Source organism: Cervus elaphus, chromosome 15 (genome assembly GCF_910594005.1).
Source record: "Cervus elaphus chromosome 15, mCerEla1.1, whole genome shotgun sequence".
NCBI lineage: Eukaryota > Metazoa > Chordata > Mammalia > Artiodactyla > Cervidae > Cervus > Cervus elaphus.
In genome coordinates this window covers 49,268,114-49,290,443 of record NC_057829.1, presented here as the reverse complement: position 1 = coordinate 49,290,443, position 22,330 = coordinate 49,268,114, and the positions used below count along the sequence as shown (strand labels likewise).

Here is a 22,330-nt window from a genome sequence, read left to right as displayed (position 1 = left end):
CAGAACCATTCAAAGACTTTCTTTCAAAATACATCAAGGATAAATACCATATCCTAGTCCTGGGCTGCATCTCCAGTCTCATCCCCAGCCAGGCTTTTTAGTCCCATTGAATTCCAAATTTCCTCCAGCTTTAGAGACTTTGTATCAGAATGCCCAGAATGCATCTTACCTAGAAATACACAAGTCTTGCTCTTAACATGACATTGGATCTATAATTTGTTTCTGTACTAGTTTGTTTGCATTATCAGGGTGGGGAATTTGGGGGTCTTTGTTTGTTTGATTATTTTTCAATTGCTCTATGTCCAGCTTCTAGAACAATGCAGACTATAAACATTCAGAAGTTATTTACCAACTGAATGAATGAACTGAATCAATCCTTTATAATACTAAACTGTAAAATAAGATAAATATCATCAACAAAGGACTGTTATTTGTTAATCATAACACGAATTGGATATAATGTGTTGGCTTAAATTTGTAGACCAATTTTAGTTTTAACTGATGATTCAAATCAAGAGTCCGAATCTGGCACTGTGAAAGAGATATTTTGCAAGTACACACACATGCTTTATTTGCTTGATTTTTCTTTCTTATTAAGAATGTTTATAAGGTGATAAAAATCACATGTAAGAAGAACTCAATCATGATGATCCTGATAATAGGGAAAGAAAGGCAATTATTTACTCATGTGCCAAACTAGAAGCAATCAACAGCTGGATTTGCTTAGAGACATTTAGGTTTTATGTTTTTACATTAATAGCTATTTTAAAATTTGATCATTAAAATAGTTTCAAAAAAGTAAATCTAATAAAGTCTTATAGCCTACAAAATTTCCCTTAGTGTAATGCAATATTTACAAGCTTATTTCTTAGTTATAAAACATTCTTCAAATTTATGTACTGCTTACTATTGAACACATATTTGGTAATTAACTAAAGAAAAATTTCAAATTAGCAACTTTAATCTTAGATGTTGTATTTTTAAACTAGGTGAGCAAAATATTTCTGACCTATCAAGGTTTTTAAAAATCTTTACTAAAGTATTGATGTTAGTAGCATTATTTTTCACATTGATTCAACTAACATTTTGAATTTTTAAAACTGATTGTTAAAAAAAATTACAAAATTTGTTTCATTACTTCTTCAATTAGAAAATAGCAATTTTATATTTGCTATAAGACTCCATTCTGAGAATCTTTGGAATTATTCTAAATCAGACCTTAATATAAAAGGCATACAAATCTACTAGGAAAACATACATCTTAATATTCTATTCTATGTAAAACATCATAAGAAATTTGTTTCTATTTTTATAGTGAAAATAAAGTGCAAAAGTTATTCAGCTTTCACCTCATAATTAATCTGTATTTAGTTTGACTAATTAAACTCATATATCTATAAGCTTCAGATTTTCATTTAAACAATAGAAATATGCATTCAGTTAATATAAATTATATGGCTATAATTTATTTGCAAAATGTGAGCTATTTGTTTTCACTTTTAATTCTGTATCTCAACAAACGTTCTCATACCTTAACTCTTAGCACAGAAGCAAACATCCTTGCATCTTCAGACACACCTCCAATGTAGAATTTTTTCTGAAACACTGGGGGATGATCATTTTCATCCTGAATCTCAATATACACTTTAGCTGTATTGCCTGGAAGATAACAAACAGTATATATTTCATTGATGGTTACTCACTGGAAAAAAATGGAGTGGAGTAGACACTTATACTTTTTTTTTTTCCTGAACAATGTAAATCACTTAATTCATATAGTCATTCCTATTTGGCATGCTTAATACCCTATACCCACAGAGGACACTGATAATGATGTTTCTGGCATCATGATGTTAAGTTGCTGCTATTTCTTTTAATTATAATGTCTTCTTAATTTATTTTACTGGATTTAATAGGCAGTAAAGTATTGCATTTTGCTAATTTTAGTAAAACAACTCAACAATTTGTATTCACAATTACTTCATACACATTACCAAATTACATCGAAATGACACAAATATATTAAACAACTTATGAAACAATAAAGTCTGCTATAAATTTTAAAACTTTATTCTTAAGTATGTAACTAGCAATGATATTTTCTTAGCTTAAAATGCAGCATATATATGTAGTATGTGTATGCATGCTCAACCATATCCCACTCTGCAACACTATGGACTATAGCCCACCAGCTCCTCTGCCCATGGAATTCTTCAGGCAAGAATGCTGGAGTAGGTTGCCATGCCCTTCTACGGGGGATCTTCCTGACCCAGGGATCAAACCCATGTCTCCTGTGTCTTCTGCACTGCAGGTGGATACCTTACTGCTGAGCCACCCAGGAAGCCTGTATATAGTATATGTACATATGCAGTATATACATATGTAACATATATATAACATATATATATGTGTATGTATATATCTATCTATATCTATCTATCTATATAGTATACAATGGTTGGGTGAGGGACTTATTCCCACCAAGGGAAAACAAGTTTTACTGTGTATCAGAGACTATGCTGCATTTATTGAAAAAGATATAAGTGGAGAGATGTGTATTATATGACTTATAAACCCTGGGTTTTATAATTTAAACCACATTAAACATACAATAAGGGATACATTTCTTCATCACATGTTTAATCTCACTCCTTCAATCATCACACCTTTAAGGAAAAAAACTTTTTATTAGTCCACAAATGACTGTTTAACAAAGAATCTGATAAAAATAACTTACAAATTAGATAAAATGAGGAATACATGATAAACATTTTGTAAAATGCAGGTTTAAATTGCAAAAATATTCTGATGTACCTAAGTAAACTTTTCTCATGCATTCCGTGTAGGATCAAATATAGAGCAACTGATCTACAAACTATCAGGCACGTCTGGATTTTATTACTTTATTGTATTTTCAACCATAACTAATTAACATGAAGCTACTAGCACAGTGGGTAGATCATAGATATATAATATTTCTGTGTTGACTGAATAAATGAATGAATAATCTTCATTATCCTTATAAGAATTTAGAAATGGGCACCTTTTTGCTTGACTTGGGAAAGATCAGTGAGACAAGAGAATTAATTCCAGAGTTTTACCACTGTCTTGCTGCTACTCAGTTCAGTTCAGTTCAGTTGCTCAGTCATGTCTGACTCTTTGCGGTCCCATGAATCACAGCATGCCAGGCCTCCCTGTCCATCACCAACTCCCAGAGTCCACCCAAACCCATGTCCATGAAGTCGGGGATGCCATCCAATCATCTCATCCTCTGCCGTCCCCTTCTCCTGCCCCCAATCCTTCCCAGCATCAGGGTCTTTCCAAATGAGTCAGCTCTTCACATCAGGTGGCCAAAGTATTGGAGTTTCAGCTTCAACATCAGTCCTTCCAATGAACACCCAGGACTCATCTCCTTTAGGATGGACTGGCTGGATCTCCTTGCAGTTCAAGGGACTCTCAAGAGTCTTCTCCACCACCACAGTTCAAAAGCATCAATTCTTCGGCACTCAGCTTTCTTTATAGTCCAACTCTCACATCCATACATGACTACTAGCAAAACCATAGCCTTGCCTAAATGGACCTTTGTTGACAAAGTAATGTCTCTGCTTTTCAATATGCTATCTAGGTTGGTCATACCTTTCCTTCCAAGGAGTAAGCGTTTTTTAATTTCATGGCTGCAGTCACCATCTGCAGTGATTTTGGAGCCCCCCAAAATAAAGTCAGCTACTGTTTCCACTGTTTCCCCATTTCCCATGAAGTGATGTGACCAGATGCCGTGATCTTCGTTTTCTGAATGTTGAGCGATAAGCCAACCTTTTCACTCTCTTCTTTCACTTTCATCAAGAGGCTCTTTAGTTCTTCTTCACTTTCTTCCATCAGGGTGGTGTCATCTGCATATCTGTGGTTATTGATATTTCTCCCAGCAATCTTGATTCCAGCTTGTGCTTCCTCCAGCCCAGGGTTTCTCATGATGTACTCTGCATATAAGTTAAATAAGCAGGGTGACAATATACAGCCTTGACGTACTCCTTTTCCTATTTGGAACCAGTCTGTTGTTCCATGTCCAGTCCTAACTGTTGATTCCTGACCTGCATACAGGTTTCTCAAGAGGCAGGTCAGGTGGTCTGGTATTCCCATCTCTCTCAGAATTTTCCACAGTTTATTGTGATCCACACAGTCAAAGGCTTTGGCATAGTCAATAAAGCAGAAATAGATATCTTTCCCACAATTCCTAAACTGGACAAACTGGAATCAAAGAGAAAAAATGTGCTAGGCCAACAGGGAAGGGTACTAGCAAGGAAGTGAGGCTAATGCAGACTATGCTTTTCTCTCCTGCAGCACCAGGGCTCTGAATTGCACCCTGGTCAGCCAGCAACAGAGTTCATCCAAAATGACACCCATTTTCATCTTAGTAGCAAGCAATTTTTAAATTCTGGAATCAAAGCTAAGAGTTCTACATTTGATAGTTAAAAAAATAAGTGAATCTTAAAGTATAAGCGAAGATCTAATGGTCAACATGGTGATGATACTTAATGATTCTATACTATGTACTCATATCTACTAACAGAGTAGATTTAACATGTTACTACACACACACACAGAAGAACACAAACGTTACCTTTGTGAGTTAATAGATGTGATAACTAACTTATGTATGCATTTCACAGTATATATGTATGTGGCTCAGTGGTAAAGAATCCTGCCAATGCAGGAGGCTCTGGTTCAATATCTGTATTGGAAAGAATCCCTGGAGAAGGAGTGGCAACCCACTCCAGTATTCTTGCCAGGAAATCCCATGGACAGAGGAGCCTGGTGGGCTATAGTCCAAGAGGTCACAAAGATTGGACATAATTTAATGACAAAGCAATAGCAGTGTATGTCAAAACACCACATTTTACAATTTAAATATACACAGTTAAATGTGTCCATTATATCTGAAGAAAGCAGGGGGGTGGAAATTATGATGTATCTAATCAAAGAATATAAGATAAATGGTGACAAGTCCAAAAATAATGAAATGTACCCCTACAGTTTAGTCACTAGAATAGCATTCATGTACATTTACTGATTAATTAGCACACAATATACATGACATGGTAAATTTCTGAAGCTCGCACACTGACTGATTGTGAGAACTAAGGACTGTATCATGATCTTTCATCTAATTTGGTTTTTGATTTATTACTAAGGCAGAAATTTGGAAGCAACTCTAATTTAAATTCATTTAAGTCTACTATTTACCTCCATGAGTATTTTCAGAATCTTTTATTTTCTCCATATTATATCCTTTATTTAAAGTAGTTATGAAGCACATAACAAAAAAGAAAGATGCGGGAAGGGGTGCAGATGAGGACAGTTAAGTGGTATTGATAAAATGGATAAGAGAATATTGTGAGAACAACACAAATGCATAATGACCCTATACCCTCCTATAGTCTCCCTTCTGGTTGGGTGAGACAATGAGACCCTCCCAATGAGAACCACAGGGGATGAAAAATCATAAGCTGGATGAAAGATTTACTTGGCAAGAGTTTTGGTTAAAAGACATTGCAGCCCTCTATGCATTTGGGTGCCCAGTGCCTCATTTCCCTTCCTTCACTGACACTCTTTTTCTCCAATTTTGTATGAGAGATCATTTTCTTTAGGCAGCACCTTTAGGTTCAGCAAGTCAAGAAGGTCCAGAAGTGATCCTTTATGCAAGGAAATGTGAGCTCCCTTCATGGGACTTAGTTTAAAGTGAGAGAAAACAGGAGCTACTAAGAAGTAAAGCTAAGAAAAAGAAGTACAAGTCAGAATAGAAAGCTCCTTGAATAGATCTTCTGTTCTATTTTAGACATCCTAAGTAAGCTGAAAAAGGTTTAGAAGAGTAACTGATAGCAAAAATATTAATGCTGGGCTTCCCTTGTGGTCTAGTGGTGCAATTCAGAGGACACCCCTTCAATCCCTGATCCTAGAAAATCCCATATGCCTGAGGGCAATTAAGCCTAAAAGCCACATCTGCTGAGCCCACACACTGTTAACTCCTGAAGCCTGTGCACCTAGAGCCCGTGCTCTGCAACAAGAGAAAGCCCTGAAATGAGAAACCTGTGCACCACAACGAAGAGTAGTCCCTGCTTGCCACAACTAGACTATGTTTTTCAAGACCAAATTTGGTGGATTTTTCCCTTTTCTTTCTAATGATTAATTTTGTGCTGTTAGCTTTCTCTTGTTGTTATTTAAGTGCTAAGTTGTATCAGACTCTTCTGTGATCCATGGGCTGTAACCCACCAGGCTCCTCCATCTATGGGATTCTCCAGACAAGAATACTAGAGTGGGTTGGTACGTCCCCCTCTTCAGAATTTTCCCGACTCAGGGATTGAATCAAGGTCTCCTGCATCTCCTTCATTGGCCGGCATTTTTTTGTTTGTTTTAACCATTAGTGCCACCTAGGAAGCCCTGCTATCCACATGATGAGCCTATTGCCTATGTTGCATCAGATTCTCATAAAATACTTTCTAAATAATGATTCAAGGAGTAAAAGCAAGGGTTCTTAACTCTGATTAATTTTGCCCATCCAGAGATGCTTTTGGTAATGATATCTGCAGAGGATGAGGCAGCGGGGAGAGTGATACTAGAATTTAGTTGGTAATGGCCAACGATGCTGAGAAATACCCTGTGATGAATAGGACACTCTCTTACGACAGAAAATTATCTAGCCCAAAATGTGAATAGTGATGAGATTGAAAAACCCTAATTAAAATGCGAGAGTGAGAGAGATTAGAGGAATAAAAATAAAATGGAAAGTTTTTGCAAATATATAGCAAAATCCTCTCCTGAGGCCATGTGCATGCACATGCCTTCAACAAAGGACTCAATTAAAATGGGTAAAATGGACTGCGATTATTTGATAAAACATTGTTTATCACCATTTCCATTGAGTTCTTTTAAGTCGGGGATTCAATCTTGTTCATCTTCACTGCTATCATTGCCTGTTGGCAGTGGCACCTGCTCCTGATATTCCCTCGGTTTGAATGCTCTAAACTTCAACCATATATCTAATTATTTCTAGCATATATACATCAAAGAGGTATTGATTATCATATTTGGGAATTAAAGAGCTTAGTCTGAAAGAAAACACACTAGACTAGACTGAATCCAAGGATGGTGTTTTTCTTATTGTTAAATACTCTGTAAAATGTAACACATTAAACTGATTTTTTGAACTGTATCAAATGTGATTCTATTGCAGAGACCTTTAAAAAGTGCTTGGATTACAAGATTTATGTATTTCTTACTTTGCTGGTATCAAAAGGTCAAAGTTAGATCCTTATTAAATTGTGTACACAAACACACACACACCTAACTTTTATGCTATTTTTCCTGTAATGCTATTATTGTGCTTTATTTACTGGCAAATTAAATTTTAGAAGCACATAGTAGATGTTTAATAAATGTGGAATTAACTACAATTGCTACCAAATCCCTACCTGGTGTTTATTTAAATAAAATTAATCACTGTATTTCATCCCCATAAATGAGATGATACATATTCAAGCCCTGAAAAATAATAGTGCCAAACAACTGCATATTGTTTTATAATGAGTATCTCTCTTAAAGATAGTTGTTTTACGTTTAATATTAGGAAAATGCTAAATCTAAAGTTGGTGATTCCATCAAGACATCTCATTCTCTGTCGCCTCTTTCTTCTTTGACCCTCAAACTTTCCCAGCATCAGAGTCTTTTCCAATGAGTCAGCTCTTTGCATCAGGTTGCCAAAGTATTGGAGCTTCAGCATTAGTCCTTCCAAAGAATATTCAGGACTGATTTCCTTTGGGATTGACTGGTTGGATCACCTTGCAGTCCAAGGGACTCTCAAGAGTCTTCTCCAACACCACAGTTCAAAAGCGTCAATTCTTCAGCGCTCAGCTTTCTTTATGATCCAGCTCTCGCATCCATACATGACTACTAGAAAAACCATAGCTTTGACTATATGGATCTTTGTCAACAAAGTGATGTCTTTGCTTTTCATATGCTGTCTAAGAAGCATTATTACCAACAAAGCTGGTGGAAGTGATAGAGTTCCAGCTGAGCTATTTCAAATACTAAAAAAATTATGTTGTTAAAGGGATGCACTCAATATGATAGCAAATTTGGAAAATTGAGTAGTGGCCACAGAACTGGAAAAGGTCAGTTTTCATTTCAATCCCGAAGAAAGGCAATGCCAAAGAATGTTTGAACTAACACACATTTGAGCTCATTTCACATGCTAGCAAAGTAATGTTCAAAAATCCTTCAAGGTAGGCTTCAGTAGTACATGAACCAAAAACCTTCAGATATACAAGCTGGGTTTTGAAAAGGCATAGGAACAAAATCTTAAATTGCCACTTGGATCATTAAAAAAAAAAAGCACGAGAATTCCAGAAAAACATCTTCTTCTGCTTCATTGACTATGCTAAACCTCTGGCTGTGTGGATCATAACAAACTGTGGGAAATTCTTCAGGGACAGGAATATCAGATCACTTTACCTGTCTCCTAAGAAACCTGAATGCAAGTCAAGAAGCAACAGTTAGAATCAGCCATGGAACAACAGACTGGTTCCAAACTGGGAAAGAAGTACAAGGCTGTATATTGTCACCCTGCTTATTTGACGTTTATGCAGAGTACATCATGGGAAACAGTGGGTTGGATGACTCACAAGCTGGAATCAAGATTGATGGGAAAAATATCAATAACCTTAGGTAAGGAGATGAATACCACTTTAATGGCAGAAAGTGAAGAGGAACTAAAGAGACAGAGTGAAAACATTGGCTTAAAACTCAACATTCAAGAAAACTAAGATCATGGCATCTGGTCCCATCACTTCATGGCAAATAGAAGATGAAAAAGTGGAAGCAGTGACAGATTTTTTTCTTGGGCACCAAAAGTCACTGCAGATGTGACTGCAACCATGAAATTAAAAGACACTTAACTCCTTGCATATTCATTGGAAGGACTGATGCTGAAGCTGAAGCTCCAATACTTTGGCCACCTGATGTGAAGAACTGACTCATTGGAAAAGACCTTGATGCTGGGAAAGATTGAAGGCAGGAGGAGAAGGGGATGACAGAGGATGAGATATTGGATAGCATCACTGACTTGAAGGACATGAGTTTGAGCAAGCTCCAGGATTAGGTGATGGACAGGTAAGCTTGGAGTGCTGCAGTCCATGGGGTTGCAAAGTGTCAGACATGATTGAGTGACTGAACAGAACCGAACTCCTTGGAAGGAAAGCTATGACAAACCTAGAGAGCACATTAAAAAGACATCACTTTGCCAAGAAAGGTCTGTGTAGTCAAAGCTCTGTTTTTTCCAGTAGTCATGTACAGATGTGAGAGTTGGAGCATAAAGAAGGCTGAGTGCTTAAGAGTTGATCCTTTTGAATTGTGGTGCTGGAAAAGACTCTTAAGAAACCCTTTGACTGCAAGGATATCATACCAATCAACCCTAAAGGAAATCAACTCTCAATATTCATTGGAAGTTCTGATGCTGAAGCTTAAGGTCCAAAACTTTGGCCATCTGATGGGAACGGCTGACTCATTGGAAAAAACCTTGATGCTGGGGAAGATTGAAGGCAGAAGAATAAGGGGTCAACAGAGGATAAGATGGATGGATGGCATCACTGACTAATGGGCATGAGTTTGAGAAAACTCAGGGAGATAGTGAAGGGTAACAAAGTCTGGCATGCTACAGTCCATGGGGTCACAAAGAGTCAGGCACTACTTAGCATCTGAATAAGGAAGAAAGTTAAAATCATTCAGAATTTCATGGACTATAGTAACTTCCTTTTTGTTCCTCTGCCCTAATTTATATTCCAGATAAATGACTGTTTCTAGAGATGAAGTAAGATATAAGAACAAAAGGATCATCTAAGGTAAGCATTTAATCTGACCCTACTGAGGGCTTTATGGTTATTCACTAAGGTAATAGAGTTTGAATAAAAAGTATATAGGAAATATGATATAGTATGTCTATTATATGGAACTAGTAGGAATATATATACATGATTTTTTTGAAAAATAAATTATTAAGTATGTTAGAATGAGAAAAGTCACTATTTCTTATTTCTCAGCTTTTTTCTCTGCAGGAATTATTCTTAGTCATACTTATATGCACTGTTTATTTTAAATAGCTAGGCAGCAAGAGAGACTGAATATTTTGAGGGTCATTTTAATAGTACTTTAATTTAGTTTGATGTTAATTTGCTTTTGCATGATTTTAATTGTTGTATCTAAAACATATGTTTTTGTGCATGTGTTTGTGAATGGTTAATAGCTGAACTAAAGTAATAACAGTATGTAACTACTGGCTTCAAAAGCTTATGCTTGGATTACTATAACATACACTTGATTTTTAGCTAAGTGTTTTAATGAAGAAAATGATGACATTGATGATTTTACTATAGTGATGTGATAACAGGAGAGTAATATTCTAAATATTAATTAAAGTTTGGCTTTGTTTCCATATTAACATAGTTTTCTCATTAGAAAAATTTAATAAATGTAGTTTCCCTATAAACAGTTACCATCAACATAGAAGCTAAGAATGCAATATTATTTCTTTTCAGTGGTTTTGCTTACAATTTTATGCTAATCTCTGAAAGCAAACTGATGCATTTTAAAGCATTTGCAAGGGAATGATGATGACTTTTAGCTCAGTGCTTTTCCATTGAAAATAAACAGGCACTATTTTAATTTATTTGTATCTATTAAACTCCAACTCTCTCCACAAAAGCAGCTTAATACAGAAGCCATAAGGACCAATAAAACTTCTGTAGTGGTGAACTGGGAAATAAACACATTTAAGCACAAGTTGTGGAGCCAGAGCTTGGGTGAGATGCCAGTAATACTCCATATATACAGTATGACCTTACATTGTTATTTACCCTTTACGAGCTAAGTTTCTCAACAATGACAAGGTAGTAAAGTATATATAAGGGCTTCCCTGGTGGCTCAGATGGTAAAGAATCTGCCTGCAATGCAAGAGACCTGAGTTTGGGTTAGGAAGATCCTCTAGAGAAGGGAATGGCAATCAACTCTAGTATTCTTGCCTGGAAAATTCCATGGATGGAGGAGCCCGGAGCACTTTACAGTCCATCGGGTTATAAAGAGTCAGATACAACTGAGTGACTTTCACATGCACACACACAATTATATTTAAGTAATTGAATTAAATAAACAAATATATGTAAAGCATTAAATACATCCTGGTCTCACTGTATCAAATATGTCTGAGATCCCTGACTCTCAAGATAGGAGAGAGAAAGTATTATTATTACTGTTATTTTCTGAATGAGGAAGAATACCAATTTCATGAAATTAAAAAATAATTCCTAGCATTGAATTACAAAATAAAATTGTTCCTTGTGGGTTATTATATAAGAAATATCAAATAATTTAGTGGAAAACTACTTTTACTGGGAGACAGTAAAAGTGCTATATTAATTATGTATAGTTTTGTTTATATGGCAAGACTATAAATTTGTGAAAAGTTCATTTAAAAATGTCAACAGTCTTTGAGAAAGACATACACTACAATATTTGATGTAAAAGTACTTTGTGGACATACAAACTTAAAAATAATTATTTTACCCTGAAATGCAAAGTCATAGCTGAGGAAAAAATAATTATGCTTGAATGGACCATTAAATGAACTTTGTATTTTAGACACATATTCAAAAACAAAATTATATGTTTAATGTGTTTAAGCCCAAAGTTATTTCACTTAAATAGGAGCAATAGTTGATGAATTTGGTAAATTATATAAACACTTAATATATAAGTAAACATTCTTACATAAACAATATATAAATAAATATTCTTATAAAAATAAACATTTTTAGATGAACAATGAAAAGAAATAGAGGAAAACAATAGAATGGGAAAGACTAGATGTCTCTTCAAGAAAATTGGAGATACCAAGGAAACATTTCATGCAAGGATGGGCATTATAAAGACAAAAACTGAAGGACCTAATAGAAACAGAAGAGATAAATGGATAGAAGCAGAAGAAATAAATGGAAAAACAATAAAAAAAGAGGAAAAAAAAAAAAGAAAAAAAAAGAAGCAGAAGAGATTAAGAAGTGACAAGAATATACAGATGAACTATTTAAAAAAAAAAAAGAAGTCTTAATGATCCAGATAACCATGATTGTGTGTTCATTCACCTAGAGCCAGACAACCTGGAGTATGAAGTGATGTGGGCCTTAGGCAACATTACTATAAACAAAGCTAGTGGAGGTGATAAAATTTCCAGCTGAGCTATTTCAAATCCTAAAAGATGATGCTGTTGAAGTCCTGTATTCAATATGTTGACAAATTTGGAAAACTCAGCAGAGGTCACAGGACTGGAAGTCAGTTTTCATTCCAGTCCCAAAGAAGAACAATGCCAAAGAATGTTCAAATTACCATACAATTGCACTCATTTCACATGCTAACAAGGTAATGCTCAAAATCCTTCAAGTTAGGCTTTGGTACTACATGAACCAAGAACTTCCAGATGTACAAGCTGGGTTTAGAAAAGGCAGAAGAACCAGAGACCAAATTGCCAATATCCACTGGATTATAGAGAAAGCAAGGAATTCCAGGAGAAAAAAAAAAAGCATCTACTTCTGTTTCATTGACTACTCTAGAGACTTTGACTATGTGGATAACAAAAAAGCTGGAAAATTCTTAAGGAGAAGGGGATACCAGACCACCTTACCTGTCTTATGAGAAACTTGTATGCAAGTCAAGAAGCAACAGCTAGGCATGGAACAACTGACTGGTTCTAAATTGTGAAAGCATTATGATAAGTCTGTATATTGTGATCCTGCTCATTTAACTTATATGCAGAGTACATCATGAGAAATGATGAACTTAATGAATCTACAGGCTAGGATCAAGATTGCTAGGAGAAATATCAACAGTCTCAGATATGCAGATGTATACCACTCTAAAGGCAAAGAGAAACTAAACAGCCTCTTGATGAAGGTGAAAAAGGAGAGTGAAAAAGCTGACTTGAAACTCAACATTAAAAAACTAAGATCATGGCATCCAGTCCCTTCATTGCAAATAGAAGAGGAAAAAGTGGAAGCAGTGACAGATTTTCTTTCCTTGAAATCACTTGATGGTAACTGCAGCCATAAAATAAAGACACTTGCTCCTTGGGAGGCTGCTGCTGCTGCTGCTAAGTCGCTTCAGTCATGTCTGACTCTATGCAACCCCACAGATAGCAGCCCACCAGGCTCCGCCATCCCTGGGATTCTCCAGGCAAAAACGCTGGAGTGGGTTGCCATTGCCTTCTCCAATGCGTGAAAGTGAAATCACTCAGTCGTGTCCGACTCTTCATGACCCCATGGACTGCAGCCCACCAGGTTCTTCTGTCCATGGGATTCTCCAGGCAAGAATACTGGAGTGGGCTGCCATTGCCTTCTCCTCCTTGGGAGGAAAGCATATTAAAAAACAGTGACATCACTTTTCGACAAATATTCGCATAGTCATAGCTATGGTTTTTCCAGTAGTCATGTATGAATGTAAGAGTTGGACCATAAAGAAGAGTGAATGCTGAAGAATTGATGCTTTTGAATTGTGGTGCTGGAGAAGATTCTTGAGAGTCCCTTGGACACCAAGAAGATCAAACCAGTCAATCCTAAAGGAAATAAACCCTGAATATTCACAGGAAAATCTGTTGCTGAGGCTGAAGCTCCAATATTTAGGCCACCTGATTCTAACATCCAACTCTTTGGAAAAGACCCTGATTCTGGGAAAGATTGAAGGCAAAAGGAGAAAGGGGCAGCAGAAGATGAGAGGTTCAGATAGTGTTACTGACAAAATGTCATGAATTTGAGCAAACTCTGGGAGATAGGGGAGGACAGAGGAGCCTGACATGCTGCAATCCATGGGTTGGCAGAGTCAGACATGTCTTAAAAACTGAACAGCAACAAAAACAAAGAAACAAGCCAACAAACAAAAAGATTGTATCTTGAAAGTGCAATGTACTAAGCACTTGAAAAAATATATTGACTGTAATGACTAATGTTAAATAGGCAGTCTTGAATCATCATACATGTCCCTAAATACACCCGATAGCCCCTTCCCATACCCACAAATACTCAACAGAAAACATTACATTTTTTCTTCTTGAGACTTTATAGCAGTTTTGTCGAAAAAGGTAGTATAAAATTCATTGAGAAGAAATTAATAAGTCAACTCTGGCTTACCATATTTTGACAGAAAGAAAGGGAAATGCATTTTTCTTTTTTGTATATATTCTCTGTATTAGTCCTTGTGCTGGCTCTTTTGTTTACATGATCTCTTTAAAATCTTTTAAATCATCCATGAAGTAGATTATCATTTCTGCTTTTCAAATAAATTAAAAGTTAATGCAATTAAGTCCCTGTAATAAGGAAGAGCCAGACTTCATACCCAGACTTGGATAAAATTCATACTCCAGTCTCTTTTCATAATAAAAATAAGATTTTTAATAAAAATAAGACAACTGTCCATTAGAGACCAGAGATCATTTCCCACCAGTTTCCAGAATACAGGCAAGGAGATGATAGAAACCAAATAAAATGTTTTTGAATAAACAGATAATTCTATTTCAAAGGGCAGGCTATCACAGTCAACCCTTCTATGTCAGTCTGAATAATGAGTAATGATTTGAAGGATTTATAAATGTCTACAGTGCTGCTGAAGAAAAAGAAAAAAAATAACATTTTGATAATGTTAAATCAGCACAGGGAGAAACTTCTTTTTGATTCAAAGAAAATATGAGCATCACATTAGTTTTCTATTGCTTTTATAAATTAGTGGCTTAAAACAATATAAATGTATTATCTTAGAGTTCTATAGACCAGAGTGGTATCATTGGGCTAAAGTTAATATGTGAGCAGGTCTACACTGATTTCTGGAGGCTCTAGGAGTATATCTGTTTTGTTGCCTCTTCTAGCTTCTTGAATCTGCCTGCCTGCACTCCTTGGTTCATGGTCTCCTTCCATCTTCAAAGATAGTGATGGCTAACTGAGTCCTTCTCATGCTGCATCACTCTGACCCTGACAGTCCTATCTTATGTCAACTATAAGGACTTTTGCAATTACATTGGCATCACCTAGATAACCCAAGATAACTGCACCATCTCAAATCTTTAATCACACCTGGGAAGTCCTTTGACCTTTAAAGGTGACATATTCAATTAATTCCAAGGATTAAGATATGGGCATGGAGAAGGGAACATTTCTTCTGCCTGCACCAGTCATATTATTGCTTTTGTTAAAAAATGTAAAATTCAGAGAAGACTATATTTATGAAACAGAAAAGTTTTAGGATGCTTAGAGATGACAAGTTTAGGGAAAGCAAAATTCTGTGATATGGCAAACATGAGAGTTTTTTGTAATTTTCTTTTATGCACAAACAACATTATTGACTCTGGTAACTAACGGTGGTTATGGACCAAATTGTGTCTTCCCCACATTCCTATGTGGGGACTTATTAGCTCCTAATATGATTTCGAGACAGGACCATTATGGAAGTAATTCAGGTTAAATGAGGTTGTGAGTGTGGGGCTCTGATCCAAAAAGACTAGTATCCTTTTAAGAAGAAACACCAGATAGCTAGTGCTCTTTCTTGCTCCCTTCCTCTCTCTCTCTGTCCCTGTCTTTGTCTGTATTTCTATTCAACTCTCTCTGTGAGGACACAGAGAGAAGATGGTCATCCACCATCCAGGAAGAGAGGTGACACCAGAAACCAACCCTGATACACCTTGATCTTGAACTTCCAGCCTCCAGAAATGTGAGGAAAAAATTTCCTTTGCTTAAGCCATATAGTCTATGGTATTTCCTTATGGCATTCCAAGCAGACTAGCACAATAATAATACTAGTTACTTAATAATTGAGAAGTTCCCGAGCTAAAAGTTTTCAGTGCATCATTTCACCTTATCCCCTTAATGCTCAGTCACTTCAGTTGTGTCCAACTCTTTGAAATCCCACGGATTGTAGCCTGCCAGGCTCCTCTGTCCATAGGATTTTCCCTCTAATGATACTGGAGTGGGTTGCCATGCCCTCTTCCAGGGGATCTTCCCAGTCCAGCAATCAAAGCCACGTCATCTGCGTCTCTTGCATTGCAGGAGGATTCTTTACTGCTGAGCCACTGGGGAAACCCTTATCCCCATAATAATCCAGTGTTATTGATTATCCACATTTTATTGATGAAGAAACAGGAGTTGGAAGGATTAAATGATACGTCTAAGATTACACAACTAGGAAAAGGCAGAAGACTCTCATCCAAACCTTGTCTTCTTACCAGAGACAATACATATTCTTAACCATTTCACCTTGGCAAAAACATCACAATATTGTAATATCCTCCAATTAAAATTAATTAATTAATTAAAAATAATTAATTGCAAAATGATGCTGAGCATCTAAAAATGCAGGAGAGAAGCCATTTGAAAAAAAAAAAAAATCCAACATAATCCTGGGCTGTGCTGTGCTAAGCTTTGTCACTCAGTCATGTCCAACTCTTTGTGACCCCATCAACTAGCCCACCAGGCTCCTCTGCCCATGGGGATTCTCCAGGCAAGAATACTAGAGTGGGTTGCTATGCCTTCCTCCAGGGGATCTTTCCAACCCAGGAATCAAACTCAGATAACATAATTCTAAACCTCTCTAAAGTTTGTGATTTGTGGGGAGTGGGTCAGGACGGTGTGTCAATTAGCATAAAACTTTTCTTTAGGTATTAGGTTCTTAGAAACTTCTATGTGTAAAACCATGAGAAACAAACATTTTACTAGGGGATTTCTACATTTTAATAAATTCCCCGGAGGCCGAGAATATAGGGTGATAGATGGGAAAAGGGTAATCAAGCCTACTTTTTAACTGCATCAGGAAATCATTGACAGACTGTGTAGATAATCTGGTTTAGACTAAAACTGCTCAATGAAGTGCTTCTATATATCCCTCCCTCAAAATATCCTATCTCCTTATTTCATGAGAGCTTGAGGCAAAGTAGAAACACCATGGATTTAAAAGGAGAATTCTTTTTTTTTCCCAAATACTTTAGTACTTTGGACTGATTTTGAACAGGGACATAGGCTTGCCTCCTTATCTATAATCTATAAAAAAAAACAATATTATTACTTTGGTGATTAAATGTTAAAATGAACAGATTATGTGCTTATCATCACCACAAAAATGTAAAGAATTAGAGTTGTCCATAAAAATTAAAAAGTGATTTGGCATTCATGCTATCTTCAAAACATTTGTATGGTGAGCAAACTATGTCAAAGTATACACAATAGTACCCATGTATACAATATATGTACATGTTAGGATAAGTATATGTGAGATAATAAGAAAATATAGATATATAGATCAATATCTGTGCCTGGTTCCTGATGCAGAACTCCTAAAATTCCTGTAAGTAGAGGTACTAGGAGAATCTTTTGTTCTAACGTCTAGTCTTTGATTTTGGTACCTGACAGACAGCTCCTAAGACCCCTGTAATTTTCTGAGTGATAGGAGTCTCTGACACTGAATTCCTAAATCCCTTGGAATTTTCTAGGGGATAAGCGATAGGAATCTCCATTGGTTCTAATGAGGTGACCTTGGTGGGCTCCTGGAAGGATGCTCATCATCAGACAGACCAAGCCATGATTAGAAGCTTGGAACCTAAACCATCATATACACAAAAATGTAGGGAAAAAAAAAAAGTTGAAATAAACTTCATTGCTTCCTTTCATCTCTTATATCTAAAACATCTGGAGAGATACCATGTGAATCTACTTTTTCTGTCTGGATCATGCTTGTTAAGTCTATACTTTTCCCCCTAAAATCAAATGAATATGCTTACTTGTTTGCTTGTTTATCTATGTATTTCTCCAGGCACTATGTGACTTAGTTGTGAAGACTTAACCAAAAAGGAATGATCAAAAAGAAAAGTGACCTTGCAAAAGCAGAATCTAATTATTCTTTATCTGTATATCTTTGCTTAGTTTATTAGCCATTTGGTACACAATATATTTAATAATTAGATTTTTTCATAAGTTGTAGAGGTAACATAAGGTGAAACAATTTAGCTACAACTATTTAGTGCAATGAACAAGCTAAATTTAGCCCTTAGAAAGTACTTGATAAATATGTGTCAAACAGAGGGTCATAGTTCTTGCAATATGTCACTAAATTCAAGCATTATAATCTTCTCCAAAACATCTGATAAGAAAAGGTAATTTTTGATGCCACATACATTCGTGAACTTTCAAAGTTCAAGTAATCAAACACTTAAATTTTTAAGCAACACTCAGAGTAAAAAGCGAAAATAAATTTTTGTTATGACAGAATGTGAAATCTTGCTCTATAATATGTGACTCCTCTATACCTGTCCTTACACTGCCCACCTTAGCATTTCATTTAACCACATTTGGGCCCAAATTGATTTTTTAAAAGGTTAGTAGAATTTTCTTGATTTGTCTGCCTAACATTCCCTTCCTCCCTTATTTGAACGTTGAACTCCATCTTTTTCCCCTTGGATTACTGTACCTTCATTTTCCATGTGCTGTTAGTGGAACTGTCAACCACAGTGCTCTGCACCCTAGTTTTGCTCTAGTCTCAACTCAGGTTAATTAGATTCTCCCCTGTAGACACTTAATCTTTGAACTTCAAAGTCCATGGTCCCAGCTGTCTTGATGATACTGCTCAAAATATAGTGTTTTGAGTTGCTAAGACTGCTGAAGCTTATCTTTTTTGGTCCTTTCTTAGATCTCATTCAGCTTTTAAGTATTCTAATGAGAAGTCCTTTTTAGTATAAGTCAGTAAGAGGTGTTTCTGTTGTTTCTAACCAAGTAACCATTCCAAGTACAAGTGGAAAGACCAATTTAGTCCATATCAGGGGATGGGGACCATACTTCCCTACCTACAGAAAAAGTTTGGATTTTCCAGCCCAAGGTACCAAAACACATTATAAACTGTAAATTTTCCTTGCTACCTACAGAAACACTGTCAATCAAATTAATGGTACTCAAATCTAGAGTCCAAAAGAAGTCATGACTGTGATTCTAACAGTCAGGACTACAACCATTGTTTATACAAAGAGCATAGAAACATGTGAACTCTGTGTATACAATAATCTGTAGGAGGAAATGAAGTACTTTTAGTATGTGATCCCTGTATTTTTAAGTGTCACTCAAATATCAGTGCTACTAATGATAAAATAATAATTATAGCTTTTTGATTAGGTGTTTCTAGTGTTCTCATAAGCCAACTACATTGCAGACATCATTTTGCTTAAAATTCTCAAAGAACCTAATAGGCAGAGACATATTTATCTTCATATAATGTTGAAGATTCTAAAGCTTAGAAAAGTTAGTAAAGATCAAAGATATGTCTGGAACCCAGGCCTGCCTTATACCAAAGTCAGGAATCGTAAGCAATTTATTGTATTAGATTTTTAGGTATCTGCCTTTTTTTCTGCTGCTCTACTAAGGTTATTTTGAGATGTTTAATTGGTAAATATCTGATTTCTAATGTTTTTCTTACTAAATATTTTTTCAGAATTTCCATTTACCTCTTGTCTTTTAATTTCATGTACATCTTAACACTTATGGAGTATCACCTAATAGGAATCTTCCACAAATGAAGTTGAGCTGCTGGACTGATTAGAGTCTCTGTCTTTTGCATTTTAACGGAATATAAACATAGAAATCTCTATCAGGAAATCTTGATGGCAAGCATACAACATAAATTAATAACTGGCAACAGACTTACAAAATTGAAAGTGACAGCACTTAAAATAATGATTTCCTTTAAATTGTTTGTCTGTAATTATTTTTAAGATATTACATAAGGGACTAATTAGGTACAATATACCAAGAGGGAGAAAAAACAGGAACCAAGATAGATTAATTGAACTTATAAATGTTCCTGGGGATAAAAAATAAATTAGCTTCAGGAGAAGAATTGACTATGAAACTTGTGTTTTGAACAATGATTAAAAAGAATGACAGGCTAAATTTATATTTCTTACATCTGAAACAAAATTCTCAGTTTCTGCTTTTAAATTTATATTCCATGTAAATTAAACTGAAATGGATACCTCATAAAACATAAATATGAATAAAATCAGGAATATTTAAGAATATACTAAATTTTTAAGTTATGTTTATTGTGTAGATTTTACCAAGAAAGCCTTGATTTATTACAGTTTCATTTTATTCACATACAGGACTCCTCTACTTATTTGATATTAGCTATAGTCATTGTGTATCCCAAGTAAGTGCCATCCAATATATTTTTATTAGCCATGAATTTCCTTCAATATCTGTAACATTCACAGTTTTTGCCAGTTTTTACCTTTCTTGAAATGCTTTTCCCTTGAACAACCATGATTATATAAATTTTACTCCTTTCTCCACAACCTCTCCAAAGGCTCTTCCTTTCTCTCACTCACTAAATGAATGACCACTCTCAAATTCAGTCTTTTGATCTTTTCTCTTGCAAGTGTCTCAGAGAGACAAGGACAGATGGCCCTGGAGTATAATTAACTCTCCTCTTTTGCCAGATTAAAAAATGATGAGGTCATTGGATCTGGATTAACTTGACCTAGGACGGACCCAGCAGGATTGAGAATCCCACAGAACTTGAGACACTGAAAACATCTGATAGTTCAATCTATTTACAATCTTCCTATGTGATACTCTCCTCCATATTTCTTTCTATTATTTAAATATAATGCTGAAATTAACTTTTTCTAGTTAATGGATGGGAAGTTTTACTTTTTCCTCTTCAATGTAGTCAACCAATAAGGTTGTTTTTTTGCTAAAGCTGTCAGAATAGAACATGTCACGAAGAGAAAATAACATTTACATTTTTTTATAAGAGATATAAATAAGTAAAATCAATATAACAGCTATTTAAATCTTTAGTAAAATATTAAAAAGACTGTGCTGACAACCTACAGAGAAGACCTGATCTTGATTATATAACAACAGAATGTCAAGGGCCAATAACTGCACTCATCAACAAAATGAAGACAATGTGTTTAACTGCAAATTCTGACATTTTCCCACATTTTAGATTTTTGTTAAAGTATGGTGGATTTATAATGCTGTGTTATTTCTCATGTTTTAAATGACTAACATGGCCTTTATGCTTATGTTATATAGATAGTGGCTTGTTACTTACATCTATATAGATGTAAGTTAAGAACTTTTCCAATTCTGGAAACATTGATATTTATATGATATATATACATGACTTGACAGATTTTACTTCTGTGCATAGTTTCATTTGTACTTTTATGGCTTAGATGCCTCTGTTGAAATGTGGGGTGTTTTGAAGCAAAAGGCATCGAGTTTCTGTTGCATAGTTTTGGAGCTTCCTTATTAATCAAATGAGAGCTGCTCCAAGAAATAGACTATAAGGTTGTAAAAGTATTTGTGGATGATCAAATGCAGATCAATTCCAATTAAAATTCAGACTTAAAAGGCAAAAAAAAAAAAATCTATATTAATTCTCATGAAGAAAGGAAATTATATCTTCTGCCTTTAAGTTCTGGTACTCAGTCATAGATGTAAGTTAAGAAGAACAATTTTATGCACTCTCAGACTATTAAATTGATAATAAAAGCATTATAAAATGTTTTCCTCATGAAACATGACTTTTTATGCATAACACGTGTGAAGAAAAACATGTAATCTACATTTTAATTTAGAAAGCTTGACCACATATCTTTGTTATCATTTCAACAAGTCTTTTTTGGGATCAATGGAAGAACACAGCCCCAATGCACTTAGCTTCAGAAATGTACTAAAATTCTATAACCATTTTAAAATCACATTCCCAAGCAAAGCTATTTTACACAATTCAATATTTTCTTGAACAGCTAAATTTTTGTTTCTTTAAAAATATAATTGTTTCAACTGTATATTTATATAAAATGCTTACGGTGTTTGAGACAAAATAACAAAGGATTTATGGCATTCATTTTCACATAGTAGTCTCTAAATTTGAAGTAAAAAAGCATGAATACAGTTTCAAAACTCTGGTCATATATTTATAGTACAGATACAAGGCCTTGAACATACTGGGATTTTAGGACTGAAAAAGTAACATGTGACATGCTTCAGTGTTGTTACCTAAGTTATATGAGGAATGCTTTTGCAAGTCAGTCAATCATGAGTAAAGAGTCATTAACATTATTTGTCATAGACCTTCTGTTTGGAATCAGAAAACCAGGGAAATGTAACATATTACAAGCTTGTACCCTAAAGCAAAATCATAAAAGGAAATCAAGAGCATGTGAGTTGTTTTAATACTAATTTAAGGTTTATATTAATTGCCC

General features: G+C 35.3%; 1 protein-coding gene across 1 annotated transcript in view; it reads right to left on the bottom strand.

Moving 5' to 3' along the window:
- Positions 1-22,330, bottom strand: part of PCDH15 (protocadherin related 15) — a 1,264,171-nt gene that overhangs the window by 98,084 nt on the left and 1,143,757 nt on the right. Inside the window, exon 28 of the mRNA XM_043926323.1 lies at positions 1,532-1,659. Within this exon, the coding sequence (XP_043782258.1) occupies positions 1,532-1,659 (128 nt within the window). The remainder of the gene's footprint in view (positions 1-1,531; positions 1,660-22,330) is intronic.